The sequence below is a fragment of the Ranitomeya variabilis genome, chromosome 6, assembly GCF_051348905.1.
Source record: "Ranitomeya variabilis isolate aRanVar5 chromosome 6, aRanVar5.hap1, whole genome shotgun sequence".
Taxonomy (NCBI): domain Eukaryota; kingdom Metazoa; phylum Chordata; class Amphibia; order Anura; family Dendrobatidae; genus Ranitomeya; species Ranitomeya variabilis.
In genome coordinates, this window is record NC_135237.1 from 122116100 (window position 1) to 122136070 (window position 19971).

General features: G+C 38.4%; 1 protein-coding gene across 1 annotated transcript in view; it reads right to left on the reverse strand.

Annotated features, from left to right (window-relative positions):
* Nucleotides 1-277: 277 nt before the first annotated feature.
* GADL1 (glutamate decarboxylase like 1) overlaps nt 278-19971 on the reverse strand; it is a 503402-nt gene continuing 483708 nt past the window's right edge. Inside the window, exon 15 of the mRNA XM_077268963.1 lies at nt 278-1833. Within this exon, the coding sequence (XP_077125078.1) occupies nt 1660-1833 (174 nt within the window). The 3' untranslated portion in view covers nt 278-1659. The remainder of the gene's footprint in view (nt 1834-19971) is intronic.

The following is a 19971-nucleotide window of genomic DNA, read 5'->3' on the forward strand; positions in this document are numbered from 1 at the left end:
TCATAAACTATACAAGACTGAGCACTTGGTGACTAAGTTTGCCCCATTATAATCAATAGACCCATCGGCACATACACCCAAATCTCATTTTACGCGGGGTTCGGTCATAAGCGCCAATCGGGCCACTGAAGGTAGAAGAAAACGCTGTGTGAAAGGGCACTTACACTAAAGGGTTTTCTCCAGAAAAAGAATATTGTTGAACAAAAATAGTCACCCTGTGATTTGAAAATTTTCTGTGTGATCTGATTTTTGAGAATTTTACACTTTGCAATGCAGTAGGATGAAAAAAATGCAACTAACTTTATGGCAAAATCTTCATGTGACACAGGCAGATTTTACAAAAGATTTCTCACAGGTTTAGAACAAATTCATGGTAAAATATCTGCCAATTTTGAACATACCCTAATAAGTATGAGGACCATATACAGGGAAAGCATGGGATTGGGAGCCACACATTTTTTACATGGAGCTCAAATTGCCTTATATATGATTAGGAAATTAATTATTTTGTTAAAAGGAATAAATATATAGATGAAAGATGTATTTTAATTTTTTTCTAGAATTACATTATTTTCATTATAACTATTTACTATTTATAGAAAAAAAGTATTCTCGGAGTGATACCTTTATTGGCTAACCAGAAAATAATATATGTTTGCAAGCTTTCAGAGCACAGAGGATCTTTCTCCTTCTTGAAGAAGGAGCCTCTGTGCTCTGAAAGCTTGAAAACATATATTATTTTCTGGTTAGAAAATAAAGGTATCACTCTGAGAATACTTTTGTCATCATTGGACAGAAAAGTATTCACATTGATATTTCGTGCTAACACGCTACGACAATATCATTTGTTATTGTACATAATCTATTTAAAGAGATAAATCATTATTTATTATTCCTAAGCTTTATAATTTTTAATTTGCAAAGAGAAGCAAACTCGTGCTTCCCAATAGCAGCAATAGCAACAGTGCCACACCTCACTTCTTATGTGAGGAGAAAATATATTAAAGAGGTTGTTCACTACTTGATCATTGATGACATATCCTTAGGATAGGGGTTATCAATGTCTGACTGTTCTTGGTATGACACCCGGCACCCCCCGCCGATCAGCTGTTATTTATGTTGGGGGTGGCTTCCAGCCGGAAGTGCTCAATCGCGGAGATGCTTTTCTAATCAAATCAATAGGAGGAGGTGGATGTGCAGTACCCTGCCGTGGCCACTATTAGAAGACACAATTGAGTAGTTCCAGCCGGCAGTCGCCGCTGATGATACCAAGAACAGCTGATTGGAGGGGGTGTCGGGTGTCGGACCCTGACCGATCAGACATTGATGACCTATCTTACTGATAGGTCATCAATGATAAAGTAGTGGACAACCTCTTTGATGTCCCATGCATGTTACACTTATACAGATTGTGAGCCCGCTTAAACGACAGAACTTGCTCACAAGCATAGTACAAGTGTAGCATGTTTTTCTAGCAGTGGTTATCACTCATTGCATTATCTACAGTATTTTCACAGTGTTGATTGTTTGCTTTAACAATTAGACCTGATTAACATGAAAAGTAATGACAAAATACATTGGTATAAAGGAGATTCAAATGCTGCAGTCTCTGACTTCAGAACCCAAGCAAGAGCAGCACAATGTGCTGCTGGGCCACAGCTACAAGTCTTTGCCAAGTAGTTCAATCTCATCCAATACAAAGTCCATGTCTTCACGGCTGACCTGGGGACTGATTATAATGTGACGGAAAAAATTGACTTTATCACGGTGAGGCTGATATCCTATCATCATGCTTCCTTTTTTCATCATTCTCTCTTTGATTGTGGGAGCTACCTAAAAATCAGAAAAAGAAAAATTAGTTATAATGGTTATTTAAAGAACAATTACATTTTTGAGGATCATTTATAATATTTCACTTCCTAAAGGAAATCTGTTAGTATGATGAACCCTCTTAAACCATATATATGGGCATGTAGGTCATGGGAAGTTGAATAAATGGTATCTTGATATTTGCGATCTGATGTCTTATTCCAGTGAATTCCAGAAGGCAGACTCATAGTTTGCTCTGCTGATCTCACTGCAGAGCTGTTTGTGATTATAGATAAAACAATACAACAGAGCTGAACATTAACTCATTATAAACAGATTTGGAGTTGTAGCTCTCCTCCCACAATGCTGTCAGCTCTGCTGTACTCCCCTCTTCCCATACTGGCTGCCTGTGAGATGGCAGCTGAAGAAGTGTTAGTTGTAATCAGGCACTACTGAGCTTACAGCATTATGAAAGGAGGGCTGCAGATGCAGATGTGCTTGTAATCAGACAAACCAGATCTGCTATACTGTATTAGTTGTAATCACACACAGCTCTGCAGTAAATTCAGGCAGGCAGACTGTCAGTTATTACATGTCTAAGACTGGTAATGCCCCCTTTCATTTAAAATAACCCCTGGAAGCAGATTTTCAGGGAGATTGGTGTCCAACTCATAGATTCTTATAGCTCATTTAAATATTAAGAAATATGTGCATTTCTCTGGTATAAGACATCGGATCACAGATATCAAGGTATCATTATAATTAGCTTCCTATGACCTACTTGCCCATGTAGATGACTTAGGAGGGTTGATCCTACTGAGAGATTCCCTTTAAAGAGCAATTATCCCTTTAATTTCTAACATGGTATAATAACATGTCACTTGTTTGCAACAATGTGGGTGTGTGATCTACCACAAACGATAGCCTCCCTGAGGAAGCCCATGTGAAACGCGCGTCGGAGCTGCAGGCATGGCGCCTTACATGGGGAGACATGGGTAATGATATCTGAATTCCTCTGCTTAGGTTAATTGCTGTTGCTCTCTATACAGCTTTCTATAACAAAACTATAACAAAACAGGCCATATAGGTAAACACTAATGGCTGCTATATATAAATTGGATACTTTTTTTGATTTTCCTCTGCTAAATTGAGACACTCATATTAACCTTGTTATTATTATTATCATACTATCATGTATCATTAATTAGCACTGGCACTTTACAGTTTTGTATTATTTGTTGTGTGATTTACTCTCCCCCCATCATGCACATGTAGACTACAAGCCTTTTATACCTGAGTCTAATTGTTACGGATTTTATTCTTACATGTGTATATACATTTTTTTGCCATTTTTTTTGCTATGATCTAATAACACTTATTGAATATGCATTTATGGACTAGTGACTTCATGTGTTTAATAGAAAATTTTGTGTTGGGAGTGTCCATAAGCTTATTTGAATAGATCTTTTTGAGGCATTAGACCTATTACACATCTTGTGAATGTATTATGTTTTCCGTTCAGATAATATTGTTTAAAGTACATCTCCAGTACAGAAAAACTCTAACATGGTATATAAACATGTCACACGTTAGCATCAATGTGCGTCTGTGAGCTGCCACCACAACCGATAGCTTCATCAATTGCTCCATTCAAATCCATGCCTGGCGCTTTAGCATTGACTTTAAGATTGGTTCTCAGAAATCTGGCAGGACTTAATTTGTGTTATTGATTGTTGGGGTCCCTGTTGCGTGTCAGAACTTGTAAAGCCAAGTGGTACACTTTAAGTTACCTTATTGTTTGGATAAATTGCAAAAGTAATCTAGTATTCTAAGCAGAACAAATGGCAAAGTTTTGAAAGCAATTTGAGATGTATACAAGAAGAGAAAGCTGTGATGTCTATAGCTTAAAATCAATACAAGTAACTCAAAATAAAGTTTTCTGATGTAACGGAGGCTATTTGTGCTCAGATCATTGATTGTGCTAAGGTTGTTAACAAACCAAAAATACAACACAACAGAAAACTACAGAGAAAATACATTAATGTGAACAGAGAATAAATCACTATAGAAAAGTTTGACATCTGATGATCACATGCAGATTGTTTTAGGGAATTCATGAGAAAATTGATATGAAATTGAATACCCATAGCTTTCAATTGGTGTTATAAGATGAATGCATACAGCTCAGACTTTGTGCAGAGATGTTACATGATCATATGCAAGAGGCTGCAGGGAATCGCTTTGAAATTATATCCATACGTTCAATGTCAGAACATTCTGGAGGCTTCCTTTAAAGATAATGCATCCCACACATTCCTTATCTACTAATGTGAAACCGATATTAATAATTATTATATTACAAGGCTCAATGGTAAGAATAAAAACTGCAAGAGTTCATGATTTGTTAAAATATAGAAAAGTATATAGAAAATTAAAAAAAGCATCATCAACGATTCTTTTAAAAATCTGAAAACTTGAATTAAAGAGAATCTTTAAGAAAGATTTCAGTCTCCAAACTATTTATATGTGCACATAGCTCTTTCCAATACAAATCCATTTTTTTTCTGAGTTACTGAGAGTTTGAATTGATATGCAAATAAAGCTAAAGGACTATGGAAGATCTGAAATCACTGTAACTCCAGCTCAATTCCCTGCCTCGCACGGCCTCCACCTCCTTGACTGACGACCTCTGTACTGTGTGACCTCAGGTGAAGGAGATATCAATAAAACAGGAGATTGTGGTGCTGGGAAAGGGAATAGAGCTGGAGTGACAGAGGCTTCAGATCTACCATAGTCCTTCAAACACTGATTTCTCAATTACAGAAGACGCGACTGGCCATATAAAGGTATTGCCGGACATGTCTTTGAAAGAGCTATATACGCATAGAAAATGTTTGTGGATAGAGGGGGGTGAAAACCTGCTGACAGAATCCCTTAAAACAGTTGACACATTCCGATTAAAAATATACCTGCAGATAATAGAAGAATATACAGTACTTATGTATAGGAAATAGGCGCCACCATATTTCTCATTCTGTACATTAGTAACAAAGAATAATACATTTAAAGCAATATTGTACATTACACAATTTAGTTGTATTATCTAAAGAATGACTCATAGGTGACTAATGCCCTGATTTTTAAGTACATGTGCACGCTATTTATTATATGACTCATTATAGTGAAGCATTGTGAAAAAGTCAAGGTTTCCATATATTACGCGGTATTGACTGCATGAAGGTTTATAGCTCAACACGGTCAATAATCTAAAGATTTTCCCAATTAAAGCTGGCAGACTATGCTTCTTGTTATCACATAAATAATAGTGAGTAGAAATAAAGTTATTAAGATGAATACAGGTAAGGTTTTTACTTGAAAAAAACAACTGCATTAGGTTCTATTTTACAAACTCCTGCCCCCCCAAAAAAAAAACAAAAAAAGTTTAAGTTCAGACATATATAAGTCAATGCTCCATAAAGATGTCATTTTACACAAAAATAGTAGAAAGTAGAAAAATATAATAGCCTTACTAATGTTTTATTTATATGGGCCCACTAAGGTATCAAAACCTTGCAATCTCGGACCCTAAATTAACCAAAAATCGGCCCTCATTTCCAAAGACAATGTCTTATAAATAGCTTTTGATGATTCAGTATTTCAATTTAATCATAGAAGACAGAAAAGGATTGAAAACGCAGCAAATTTTCTTTGACATACTGCAATTTCTTGGAACTTGAATTGAGATGATTGAATGATTTGAAATTCATGTTTTTCAACGTAGCTGAAATTTCCCAGAAAATTCAATTTGCACAAAAATAATTTGCACAAATTTCAATACTGAATATCTTGCAATTGCTCATAAAATATTTGTGGGCGAGGAGAGGAGTGAGAGAAAACCTCACTGACCACAAAAGCTTACACTTCTGGAGAGAGAGGACCATGCTGATAATAAGAGATAACAAGTTACAAATGAAAGAGAGAGGACCCTGCTGGCAATAAGAGATGACACTTTCCAGGAATTAGAGGACCCTGCTGACCATAAGAGGTTACACTTTACAGGTGAGTGAGAGAGAGAACCCCTAGTGCAATAAGACATTGCACTTTATAGGAATAAGAGGAACCCGCTGAACATAAGCGCTTACACTCTACAGGAGAGAGAGAGAGCCATGCTTACCATAAGAATTACACTTTACAGGAGAGAGAGGACCTCACTGACTATAAGAGTTTACATTCTACAGAACAGAGAGACATGCCCAGTAACTCTGGAGATAGAAAATTACTTTGCCATACACACTATGCTCCACTTTTCTCTTGATTTCTGATGAGTTAGGAACTCACCACCACTGTACAAGGTGTGATAGTTCTTCAGATTTCATAGTTGATAGAAACCTGTGTTGCAATGCAAAATTATGTTTGCTAGCTCTCTGATGCTTGTGGAGTGGGGGAAATAGTGAGGAGTATTTTTTTTTATTTTGGTACTGGTAATCAAATATCAAAATATTCACATTTGCGTGAAACTACAAACTTCAGAAAATTCAATTCAAAGTCGACACTCTTCTAATTCCTCTACGTCTCGACTATAACCATCTAGGAAGTCCGCACATTACTCTGCATTGACATTTTAAAACTTCAGTACAGTGTAAGCAGCTTGCATATGATTGTGTAGCTGTAAGGCCATGTACACACGTTCAGTATTTTTCACGTTTTTTCCGCGTTTTTTCGCTATAAAAACGTGATAAAAACGCGAAAAAAACCGCTTACATATGCCTCCTATTATTTACAGTGTATTTTTTTATTATTTTTAAACATTCTATCTTTTACTATTGATGCTGCATAGGCTGCATCTATAGTAAAAAGTTGGTCACACTTGTCAAACACTATGTTTGACAAGTGCGACCAACCTGTCAGTCAGTTTTCCAAGAGATGCTACAGATCACTTGGAAAACTTTAGCATTCTGCAAGCTAATTTCGCTTGCAAAATGCTTAAAAAAAACCGCGAAAAAAACACAAAAAAAAAATGCGGATTTCTTGCAGAAAATTTCCGGTTTTCTTCAGGAAATTTCTGCAAGAAATTCTGACATGTGCACATACTCTAAAAGTGTGCAGTTGGCTGTGAGAAACAGCCAGACTTCCAAGAGAGAAATAAACATTGTTTATTACCATGTGAACCTTCTTGACCTCTTTATACACAGTGCTGAAGCCGTTCTTGTGTTTACAGGCTAGGAAGAAAATGCATTGACCATGATACCTCCTCTGGACTCAGTGAACATGTCATCACTGCATGTAGGGAGAGAACAGAAGCTCTTTCCCAGAACCCATTTACAGGGAAAATGAGCAACAAAAGAATGTGTTAATATGTTAAGATGTCTTTTAAGACCTTATGGGGGCAATGTGTGTATGATAGATTAAAAATTAAAAAAATAAAAAATAAAAAAGAACGTAAATAATTAAAAGAAAACTAGAAAAAAGAGGCACTGCCATCCTGAATCTAGCATTTTCCCCAATGAAAAAATACTCAATATCTAAGATTTTTTTTATAAAAAGAGAAACACAATTAAGTGTTTTTAGTGGTGCTTTATGGTTGTAAAAGAAAACATTAAAAAAGTGAAAAAAGGTATGTATTTCCTATTTACACTTTTCCCCCTTAAAATTATAAAATATAAAAACTAATTCCCATCTATCAGAAATTATTTGAAAATATTTTAGAGCAGCCGTTAAAAGCTGTTAAAAACACATATGATACAACCCAAAAATTTGTGTGGTTAAGAAGAGCAGTCAAAAGTTGTGGTCACTAGTGTTGAGCGATACATTCCGATATTTGAAAGTATCGGTATCGGATTGTATCGGCCGATATCCGAAAAATATCGAATATCGCTGATACCGATACCCGATACCAATACAAGTCAATGGGACACAAATATCGGAAGTGATCCTGGATGGTTCCCAGGGTCTGAAGGAGAGGAAACTCTCCTTCAGGCCCTGGGATCCATATTCATGTGTAAAATAAAGAATAAAAATAAAAAATAGGGATATACTCACCCTCGGACGCGCCCTGGTTGTAACCGCTGCAACCGGCAGCCTCCGTTCCTAAGAATGAGCGAGTGAAGGACCTTCGATACTTGCGGTATCGGAATGCTCAACACTAGTGGTCACGCAACGGTGGCACAGGACCAGAGCGACACTGGGAAGAGCTTAAGACTGTGGCAAGTATAATATTAGGGGCATGGAATTTAGATTAGTAGTGCCACTCCAGCACTGCTTTAATGAAACCCAATTTCAAAAATTATTTTTGACCAAAAATATTGTCTGTTTAAATTAGAAGAGCCCATGGACAGCTGTGATCCATGCTTCTCCACCATTTTGTGGAAAGGAGATTTTTGCAGTTAGTAAGGAAGGCTGCACAAACAAGCCCAAGAGGAGAACCTATATGACTGATGGGGGGTGGTTGGGACATATAGGGGATGGGGATACCATTTTTATGAATACTGTGGATTATCACCCAATATTACGACAGCTAAACTTTAAGAAATAATATGTTAGTAATACAGATAAATTATAAAATAGATATAACTGTTGCAGTCAAGCAATTAAAAAAAATCAAGACATAAAATATTTCAGCTTTTACACAGACAAAAAAAATCATTAAGTCTGTATACCATTATTATTACTATTATTAATATTTTGCATCTCTGAACTTTATGTTCCAACACAAATGTTCTATTTTTGTACAAATTATTTTTTGCTGTTTCTCAGTTGAAAGAGAATGTTCCCAAAAATGCAAATAATGACTTTATTGCTATTGTCCCTCAGCCTTGACAACTTGTCACTTTTAATGTTGCTGACGAACAACAGACAGCCACGAGGCTGTGGAGATAGAGAAATATGGAGGAGGTGGAGGAGTTATTAGAAGACATGTTACAAAAAAGGATATAAAACAACTAGAGGTCGAATGATGCAACATTCCTTTTTTTCCCACATGTAATTACTAGAGAACTATGAAACACATTTTGAATATATTTGTCATTGCTTATTCACTCAGCAAAAAAGAGGTTTTCTATTTTCAGTGGATCCCAAATGTTATTGAATAAAGAAAAACAAAGAGCAAATATTCACACCCCTCTGGTCCAGTGCCACTACTTGCCATTGCTGGAGTCTCAGTGTTTAGGCTGCAGCTGTGATGTCATGTCAACAGGGCAAATCACCGTTGTAGACAATCATTAAGCTGAGTGGTTTGTGCCATCTACCTTGATACAGCCGCTAAGCTTAGTGTTTGGCTACAGCGGTGATGCGCACTGTCAATGGGAAATCACTGCTAAAACCAAAACACCAAATCCCAGCAGCCGTGTGGATCTGATGCTGAATCTGGGGACGCAGAATACTTGATCTTTATTGCTTTATTTATTTTACCATGCTTAGGGTCCACTTTCCCGAAAGTGAAAAACCTGTTTACAAAAGATATACACATTAGCAAAGATGAAAAAAAAGCTGCAACGTTCGTCTTTGACGCGAGTACAAATGTATCTGATGGGAAATATACCCCTTACAGAAATATTTACCCTCTAAAGTGTCAGCTCTTATGTTGACTCTATTCTAGAGATCCATTATCTGAGAAGACCTGTTTTTTTCAGTTTTAATAAAAGACTTCATAGTTTTATGTGTGGAAACACTCATTTCACTCTTTGTGTTACAATAGGAAGTATAAAAAGAGAAGGGGTTTGGGCTGTGAATAAGCATTTGACCTCCAGTACAAATTACCAACTGTCCATAAATTTATAAACAGTCTGGTTGCCTTTTTGCAGTGTAAGTGAAAATAAAAAACATTGCATCCAATTTTTTGAGTACAGGAGAAGGTTTTATCATTGTAATTAAAGCTCCAAGTTCATATAAGGATATTGAGCTAGAGACATGTATAACATATAACAGTTTTGAAAATTTCAAAGCATATCAAAAACAACTTGCATCAATATACCTAATTTGGACGTGTCCGTGTGTCTGTGCACAATGAGTCATTCACAGCTGAACAGTAACTTAGGTATCCATAGTTACTACCACTAGCAGCTAACTGCCTGGGCGTAACCATGAATACCTAAAGAGAGCTCTCCCTGGTGGCGAATTAAGGCATAAGCCTTTCTTGCAATACTCAGGCAACACTGAGGCAACAGTGTGCGGCAACATTGCAAAGATGGATCAAATTGAGTGTGCTGCTGCACATAGAGAAGCGAATCGCATACGGATGCATAACCTGCGTCTTAATGAAAGAGAAGATGAACGAAATTGTAGAAGAACGGCTGATGCAACCTGACAGAGGGCGACCAGAGCCAGAGAAACCAATGATGTAGCTGAATCACCTAGAGCATCTAATGCTGCATGACAATGAGCAACACGCAATGCACAAAGTGATACACATATTTCAAAAAAAAGAGAACAAGATAAAATTCATGTCCAAAATGCAAGAGCCACTCGACGGCGGAAAGTTACATTTCCCGCTAGAGGACTTCACAATCAAATTGATGAGACACGTATTGAAGAGCACTCTGCTGGTGAACTGATATTTCGATGTAAGTTCTGCCAATCTAAAAATTTCACAGACGAAATGGCGCAGGACAAAACATTCCTTTCCTGCTGCAAGAGAGGGTGCATCCAATTAAGTCCCCTTCATATGGATGATCAATTAGTCAAGTTGATAAAAGGAGAGCATCAGCACTCCAATAAGTTTATGGCTAGTATAAGGCAATACAATAGCTCACTTGCTTTGGCATCAATGGGAGCACATGTAGCGCCACCTCCTAGGCATGGTCTATACTGTTTTCGAATTCATGAACAAATTTACCACAGAACTGCCCCATTGCATCCCGCTGTGGGTAGTATTCCCAAGTTTGCCCAGATTTATACCTTGGACAGTGAAGAAGCATTAAGTACAAGAAGTCAAGCAAATAAAATGTGCCTCCCAGCACTGCTATCATCTCTTTGAGAGAAAATGAAAGCAATTAACCCACTCGCAAGAGCCTTCACAATGATGAGGGTACTTGAAATAGAGGAAGACAGTAAGAGAGGATTGCTGAATTAGAAAATCATGATCCACTCAAAATAACAATGTCAATTATAAATGACTACAATGCCCTAAGTGTGCAACATCAAGGAATTGGTGACATTCATCTACCATCCATACCAGTGGATCAAGATCGACAAGAAAAAATCACCCTGATGAAGTACTATACAGGCTTGCCATTTGTGACAAATTCAATTCCCTTTTAAATGCTGGGAAGTTGACGCAACAATTTATCGTTGACAGTTACGTCAAAATTGAATCCGACAGGATTGAATATATAAAACAAAATCAAAAGGCATTACGAGTCAACAGTTATGCCGGCGTTATGGATCACATCCATAATGTTGCGTTACACCAAGGGCTAAAAGCAGGGACACCAGTAATTTTACCGTCCACTTTCATTGGAAGCCAATCAATGTTGAGATATGTGTTAAATATCTTTTCAAATATGTATACAAAGGACATCACTGTGCCAATATCAAGTTTGACACATTAAACTGGAATGAACCAGCCATGTACCTAGATTCTCGGTATATAAGCGCCCCTGAGGGCATGTGGAGAATCAGAAAAATTAAAATGCATGATGCTTCACATACCATTAAAAGGCTTGCTGTTCACCTTGAAAACATGCAGCAAGTGTTTTTCGAAGATGGTATGTGGATATGGTTATTTCGGACTCAAAAACCTCTACTCTGCAGGCTTATTTTGAGCTAAACAGAGTTGACGCATCCGCCCATCCCTATTTGTACAGTGAAATCCCTGAACATTATGTCTGGGATAGAAAAGCTGTGCCAGAAGGATGGAAAAAGCATCAGGCTCAATTTGGGAAAACAATTGCCCGAATGTATACAGTCTCTTTAACAGATGGTGAGCTGTATTACCTAAGACTCATTTTACTTCACATAAGAGGAGCAAAGTCTTATGCTGACTTAAGGACTGTCAATTTAGTCGTACATGACATGTATAAAAATGCGTGCATTGATCTTCATCTTTTGGAAGATGATTCCCAATGGGAAGATGGTATAACGGATGCAATCACTTTCCAAATGCCCCACCAACTTTGTGAATTATTTGCTATAATTTGTGTATATGGGGAACCAGCTAAACCATTGGCATTATGGCAAAAATATAAAACCGAATTTATGGAGGATTACACCAGGCAGTATACTCCAGAAATTTCTGGGCAACTGGCTCTTTGTGATATTAATGAAGTGCTATCAAGCAATAAAAGGTCCTGTGCTGGCTATGGATTGCCACCTCCAATAAATGTTCCAGATGAAATACTGGACCAACTGAATTATGCTGTAATAAATCAGGAGGCTGAGCAATTGAAAGCTATGCTTAATGAAGCTGAGAAATCAACTTTCGATGCAATTATGCAAGCAGTCAATGCTGCATCACAGCCAGACGACACCAGCTCACACTGTTTTTTTTCTGGTCGGCCCAGGAGGCAGTGGGAAGACATTTTTGTACAACTGTTTGCACAAGACACTACAAGCAAAAAAGAAGTCTATTTGCTCAGTAGCCTCCACTGGATTGGCGAATCCATTACTACAAAATGGTAGCACCTACCATTCCAAGTTTGGCCTTGGAATTACAATAAATGAGACCACAGTGTCAAAAATTAAGCCAACCTCACTTCAAGCAAAGGAGCTTAGGGAGTCATCTATCGTTATTTAGGACGAAGTAATAATGACTCCCTGTTTTAATATGAACCCTGTGGTTAATTTGTTCCAAGACATATGTGGAAAAAAAAGACCATTTAGTGGAAAAGTTTTCATAAACAGTGGTGACTTTGATCAAACCCTACCAATAGTGGAAGGTGAAAAAAGAGCCCAAATTGTACAGTCCACCATTAAATACTCAAAATCCTGGAATCAGTTTTCACGGTTCCAGTTACAACAGAATATGAGAACGTCTCAGGACAAAGTTGAGTACAACTCATGGTTACTGAAACTTGGCAATGGAGAGTTGTCAAATGTATATGGTTACAAGAAGACGCAATTGAAATCCCAAATTCTTTTATTGAAGAGGGTGATTTAATTACAGCTATTTTTGGCGACTCAATTGAGATTACCAATGCAACGGTAGAAGCATTTGCCAATAAAGCAATTCTTACGCCATTGAATTGATGATGTTCACACCTTGAATGACAAAATTCTTAGTCAAGTTCAAGGTGAACACTCAACATATCGCTCCGTCGACACAATTGCGGAAGAGGAGGGTGTGATTCTCACAGATTACCCTGCAGAGTTTCTTAACTTTTTAATCTCCTGTGTAATCTTAACAGAATGTGTGGCCTTTGTAATGGCACAAGGCTTAAGGTACCTTCACACTCAGCAACTTTACAACAAGAACGACAATGATCCGTGATATTGCAGCATCCTGGTTAACAATCTCGTTGTGTTTGACACACAGCAGCGATCTGGATCACGCTGTGATATCGCTGGTCAGAGCTAGAAGTCCAGAACTTTATTTGGTCGTCAGGTCGGCATGTATCATCGTGTTTGACAGCAAAAGCAACGATGCCAGCAATGTTTTACATGGCGCTAACGACCTGTGAGAACGATAAGTGAGTCGCCGTTACGTCACAGGATCGCTCCTGCATCGTTCTGGAGCTGCTGTGTTTGACATCTCTACAGCGACCTAAACAGCGACGCTGCAGCGATCGGCTCGTTGTCTATATCGCTGCAGCGTCACTAAGTGTGATGGTACCTTTAATGTGAAAAGCTTAAAAGCAAATGTTATTCATGCTGTTGCTTTAAATGGAAAAGCAAATGGTCAGACAGTTCTTATTCCAAGAATTGACCTGATTTCCAAAGATAAAAACTTGCCAGTCCAGATGCAGCGGCGTCAGTTTCCTGTCATGTTGGCTTTTGCAATGACCATCAATAAATCTCAGGGACAGTCCTTGGATATTGTAGGAATTTATTTGCCTCTCCCAGTGTTTTCACATGGGCAGTTATATGTGGCTTTCTTCAGGGGAAGGAAAAGCCAACAAATAAAGGTCAAAATATTTGAGACACAGAAGCAAGGTAAACTTATTCCTACCGTTGACAAATGGTTTACTGTCAATTGTGTGTACAAATAAGTCTTTTATTAAGCTTTTTAACAATTGTGAAAGCCAAAAAATGTTGTACACAAAAGCGGGACTGTCTCCTAAACGCGGTCTGCGGACCAAACAGTGGGCATGGGCAGGGCTTTGAGGGCAGATCCCAAGTGCGCTCAACCATGTGAATTAGCTTACGATCAGGAACATTGAGAAATAGCGCTATTGGATAGTTCTACACGTTCACTTCCTTTAGGAATAGGGCTATGGGATAGCTCTACCCGCTCACTTTCTTCATGGATAGCGCTATCGGATAGCTCTACCTGAAGTATTAACTACAGACCTTTTTCATGCACAATTAGGAGTGGCAGGAGAGGTACACCAGGTATTTATGTTTGCTATTAGTCTGCACATACGCCAGTCTGGTGCGTGGGTACACCCCAATGTGAGGTCTGTCTGCTGCATGGTTACACCCAGTTGTGTGGTTCGTAATCACAGCCCTTGCCCGAAGGGCGCGCAATCACTTGTTAACACTGAATAAATTAATCCCATATTGCAGGTACTCCAATTGTCTTTAAAACGTGTGTATAACACCCTGAAGTCTACTAGGACTGTATCCAAACTCTTTAAAGCTCTTTAATGCATACACAGCCTTAGGAATGTCAAACTAACCTAATCATAGAAAGAGATGGTAAACCAATAATAACCAACAGTGTAGTGACAAACATTTCTTCTTTTTTAAAAATGAAAAAATGGCCAAAAGTTGTTACTCTTATTTATTTGTGATAAACTGACTGTTCTGTGCAGAACACTGACTTAAACTGATGGTGTCGCTTTTAGAGGTATCTTCGACCTGCTTTAATTGAAAGAAGTAATGTGTCATATATTCCATGATGTCTTCCACTTCTTCCCCACTAATATGTTTGCTAGAGGCAAACATATATATATATTACTTCCTGGACAACTGGTTTTGGTGGCGATGGTGCTTTTACTTCCATATTCTTAGACAAGCATTTATTTTTTTCACCCTACCACATCCATAGCCACTTTTTCTTTTACCATACATTTTATGGAACACTATAATTACAATTTTTTCAACCCTAATTATTAATCATTTGTCATAAATGACATAATAAGAAATGCTAAGGTAGGTACATGTACAGAAATCAAAATAAGACAGCAGGCCAAGTAAAAGTGTGTCATGTACAGTTCTCTAATTGGACTAGTAAAATGTGGACAAAAACAGACATGAATAATTAAATATCTATTTTTTCCATCAAAATTCAACCTCCTTCCAAAAAATGACAAAATAAGAAATGCTAGGTAGGTACATGACAAAAGTGCCAGCACCTGCAACATGGAGCTGAATTGGTGTGGCACGAATGGATGTAAAATTAATTAGCAAAACAAATGTGCAGAAAAAAATGGTTGCAAATTCCACACTTTGTGGGGTAGACAATTGCAATTCATTATCTAAATTTTAGGGAATTTCCTCTGGCATTTAAAAAAAATAGTGATTCCGCTTTACAAAAACTTTTGCACAAGAAATACAAAAACTATTGCACAAGAAATGCAAAAACTTGGCACAGTCACTTGTAACAAGCAAGCATGCCATCTGACAGAATTCAGATTTTTTCTGTAAAAACTTGTAATTGTCTTGTATTTGCTTGTTAGTGCACTAAAAATGAAGAAAAAATTGTGACTTGTAATTCAAATGCAGCATGACAGATGCCAGCTACACTATATCACTTATCAATCCCACTGAGTGTGGCATCACTGTCAGCTTACCTGACTAACTTCTCCTATAAATTGAATCTCAGCATTATTCCCAAAGTATTAGTCCATTTTCTGCAGTGACGCAAAACATTACTTTATGTTTTAGGACTTTCCCTTACTCTCTCTCTCTCTCTATTACTGAGCTGTGAACTCTGACTTTCAATATCCTAAACCATACTAAAATGGCTGCTGCACTCTCAGTTTAGGTTTTTATATGGGCTCAGATAATTCCTCCTTATTTTCTGTGATATACCTTATGTTGTGATAGCTGCAAGGCATTATGGAAAAGGCTGCCTGATCACACTTGAGGTCATGTCAGTCTTTTTGGACTAATGCAATCTTTTGCAAAAGTGTAAAATAACGACCAGCGTTTTTTGGCGAGTCACAAAAATTGAGTTATTCAAGTTTGTAATGCTGGTATCTCTGCATGCTTCCACTCCTCTCTCCAGGTAAGGATACAGACTCACTCACCGCACTAGCCGTCCTGTCATGCCTGAGCAACAAAGCAACAATTGTAGTTTGTCAGTCTACAAGCTGCTAGCTAGTGATCAGGTCCCTGTACCAGTCCAGTTATACCTGTACCAATACTAGTTCTGCTTTCCTGTTCCCATCTTGTCTGATATGATTTTGAACCTGAACCAGCTCCAGCGGTACCTGAAACCACCCTAAACTGCTCAGGCAGTATATTAGCCAGAAACTGCTCTAGCTGTACCTGAATCTGAAGCCGCTCCGGAAGTACCTGAACCTAAAATCACTCTGGCGGTACGTGAGCCTGAAACTGCTCTGGTGGTATGTGAATCTGAAACCGCTCTGGGGGTACCTGAACCAGAAACCACTGCAACAGTACATGAACCAGAAACCGCTCTGGTAGTACCTGAATCTGAAACCGCTTCGGCGGTACCTGAACTTGAAAGTCCTCCGGCGGAACCTGAACCTTCACCTGTGGTACCTGAATCCTGTAACCGCTCAGGCAGTATATGTGCCTGAAACCCAAACTGCCAGTACCAGTGCTAGTATCAGTCCTTTCTGAACCAATGGCTAAATCTTTACCATCTCTATCTTGTCCTGCCTTGAAGTCCCAGTCCATTGCTGCTGTCCTCACCCTTGGGGTCATCTTCCATGGTACCTGGATCTGTCCTGGAATGGCACTTGGTGCCCACCTGGCCTCAAGTCTGACCCCACTACCAGGGACTCCAGTGAAAACTCAGGTGGTCAGTTAGTCACCCTCCTAGGCTTCCCCTGGCCATGGCACAGGGGGTCCATGATCTAGAAGCTTTACAGAGTTTACCAGGACCTGTGCATTTCAGAAAATTCTATTTGAATTTGATTTCTATCAAATTTATTCAACCATCTCTACTATTAATTTATGACCTCTATTTACCAATGCTAGGTTGCATGTTTCCACAATAGATATCGTCAATTAGCAGAAAAAAATAGTGGATCTGGTGAGCTCTACCAAGGATGTAGGAGAACCAAAGGAGACATGGTAAAAAAAATAAAACATCAGCTATGCATTACGGAGCTCCGTAAGATGTAGCTGATGTTTTAATAAAGTTTTTTACTATATCTCCTCCGGATCTATTTCCTCGGCAGCGCTCTCCAGATCCGCAATTTTTTTCTGCAAATCGATGGTCTTCAGTTCTGACATTCATGAATCCAGGAACCAGCGGTCACAGCAGCAGCCTTTTGGAAGAAATTTACCCTGATTATTCGGAGTGTTGTGCCCAACCAGATTTGGTGAGTGAAACACTTTTCAACTACAAAAATATTTTTTTGTTGATCCACACAAGAAGTACTATTCTCCCTATTTCCTTTCACAATAAATATTGTACACTGATGTGTAAAGGAGTACCATGAACCAGCAACTACAATGTGGCATATACCATGTACCCAACATCAAACTCATTTATTGAGTCACATGATGAAAAGGAATCAGGGCCTTTTTTCAAAAAATTCTCTAGCATAGTAAAAAGTGTGGTGGAGCTTAATGTAAACAAAAATTTGTCAATGCAACTTGCCCAGAATATTGATTTGATTTATAAATATTCAGAATTATGGCCTTATAGTTTTCATGTGGCCATCTTTGTTTGTAGAAAATTAGTCAACATGCAATCCTCCATGTAAGAGAATTTGAAGAAGTTTTACTGTTTCAGCTTTGCAGAAAGTGCCAAAGAAAAAAAGACAAGTAATATTCCTGCGGTGGTGTAATTAACATGTTTTCCTGACTGACTGTGATAATGACAGACATAAAGCGTGTATCAGCAAGTGAGAGATGTCAGGTGTCAACAGTCTTAGGTGAAGGAATGTGGCCCTGAAAAGAGTCATTATCCTTCAGCATGAAAGGAGAAACCTAAAAAAGGTAGTAATTATACCAAATATTAAATACGCAAGTTCTGTAAAATGAAATATAGCATCCAGAATAAAGGTCTAGAAGGAATGAGCTTCAAGCAACGTCCATAGCGTCTCAATGCCTGGAACCAGTTTTATGTATTTCATAGCACTCCTGAATGACATTAATAAATGATGTCCTTTTGACTAGTGATGAGTGAATTTGTTTGGAAATCGATCGCCAAACATAAATTTCGGCACAAATATGGCACATTTGGATTCGTGATCGGAAACAAGGTCAAAATTTTGTAAAATCAGTAACATTCGGTACAAAAAGGGTGGGAAAATACTTGCGTTGCCACAAAAGTATTTTCAGCACTTTAGCAACGATAATTATGGTGTATCAAGAGCATTTGGGACGTATTTGCTGAGGGGAATGGGTTTGCAGAGCTCAGAGGCACGGCATTTTTGTAAACAGTTACTTTTTTCTCTAGCTTTATGTGTGCACATTGCAGATAGCCAATCAGGGCACAGGAAACATCCACAATGTCCTGACACAATGGCTTGTGTCATAGGTTGCTGAAATCCCATGTCCCTCTCCATATAAAGAGTGGACATCTTGTTTTAACGCCATTTTAACACTGCAACAGCACAGAGAGGCTGCTCCTGATGCTGGCACTGTTAGCAGCAAGATTTTAGCTAGTTAGCTAGGCTGTTGTTTATCAGTCAGATATTTTAGCTAGCTACTGTCCAGTTTGGTTGTGAAATTGACCTTTCAACAATTTTTTTCTTTTTTTTTCCACTAGCTAAATGTGAAACAGCCTGCTGTATCCCAACTTGTCATTTAGCGCTGTGGTGATATGAAACTGTCTGCAGACTTAAATCACATTTAAAAAAATATGTAATTTTTCTGTTGCAAAAAGTTAGACAACCCACCGTATCCCACTTTATCATTTTTGGGGGTTGAAATTAAGCTGTCTGCAGATCTCACGCGCATAACCAAAAAATGTTTTCTGTTGCTAAATGTCATACAGTAAGAGACCAGACTTTCAAATTGTTTGTAGCATCTAGAGTGTTATAAAGGCCTGATCCAGAGGTCACCAAAAATCATTCTGTTACTAACATCATACAGTAGCGGACATCTTACTTTCAAATTGTTTGTAGAATCTAGTGTGTTATAGAGGCCTGTTCCAGAGGCCGCCAAAAATTCTTTGGTTACTAACGTCATACAGTAGGGGACATCTCACTTTCAAATTGTTTGTAGCATCTAGTGTGTTAAAGAGGCCTGATCCAGAGACCCCCAAAAAACTTCTGTTATTAACGTCATACAGTAGGGAGCATCTGACTTTCAAATTGTTGACACTGCAAAGGATGTGCCAGCTCACGTAATCTGCCAACTTTGCAAAAAAAAATGAGTAGAGGTAAAAAGTGCAATAATTTGACAACTACATGTATGAACCTTCACATGCACAATCAACATGGTTTACTCTCTGAATCTCACTGCGCTAAAATGCAGACGAGTGGACCTCAACAACCATACATCGCCCCATCAATTGCATCTGCTGCTTCTTCCTCCTTTGTTACCATGCCAACTATTGAGATGCAGGTTTTGAACCACAGAACCTCCGGTTCTTTACTTGCTCCAATAACACTGACTAAGAGCCTGCTGTCAGCTGTAATGGAAGCGGACATGCCTGCTGTTTTTCACTGATCTCAGAGAACGAGAGCACCACAACTTTCTCAATTCACCGTAACATCTCCATCTGCACCTCTCTCACAGTCTAGCAGTTTGTCCGGTTCACCGTGCTCTGTCCTCTATCATCACTTCAGCCAGCCCACGGTATGGCAATTGTGGTCAAGTAAAAATTAGTTACCTCCTACGCATGACAAAGCTAAGAGATTGAACTCTACCATCTCCAACCTGTTGGCCATGTAAATGCTGCCTTTTCGCCTGGTAGAT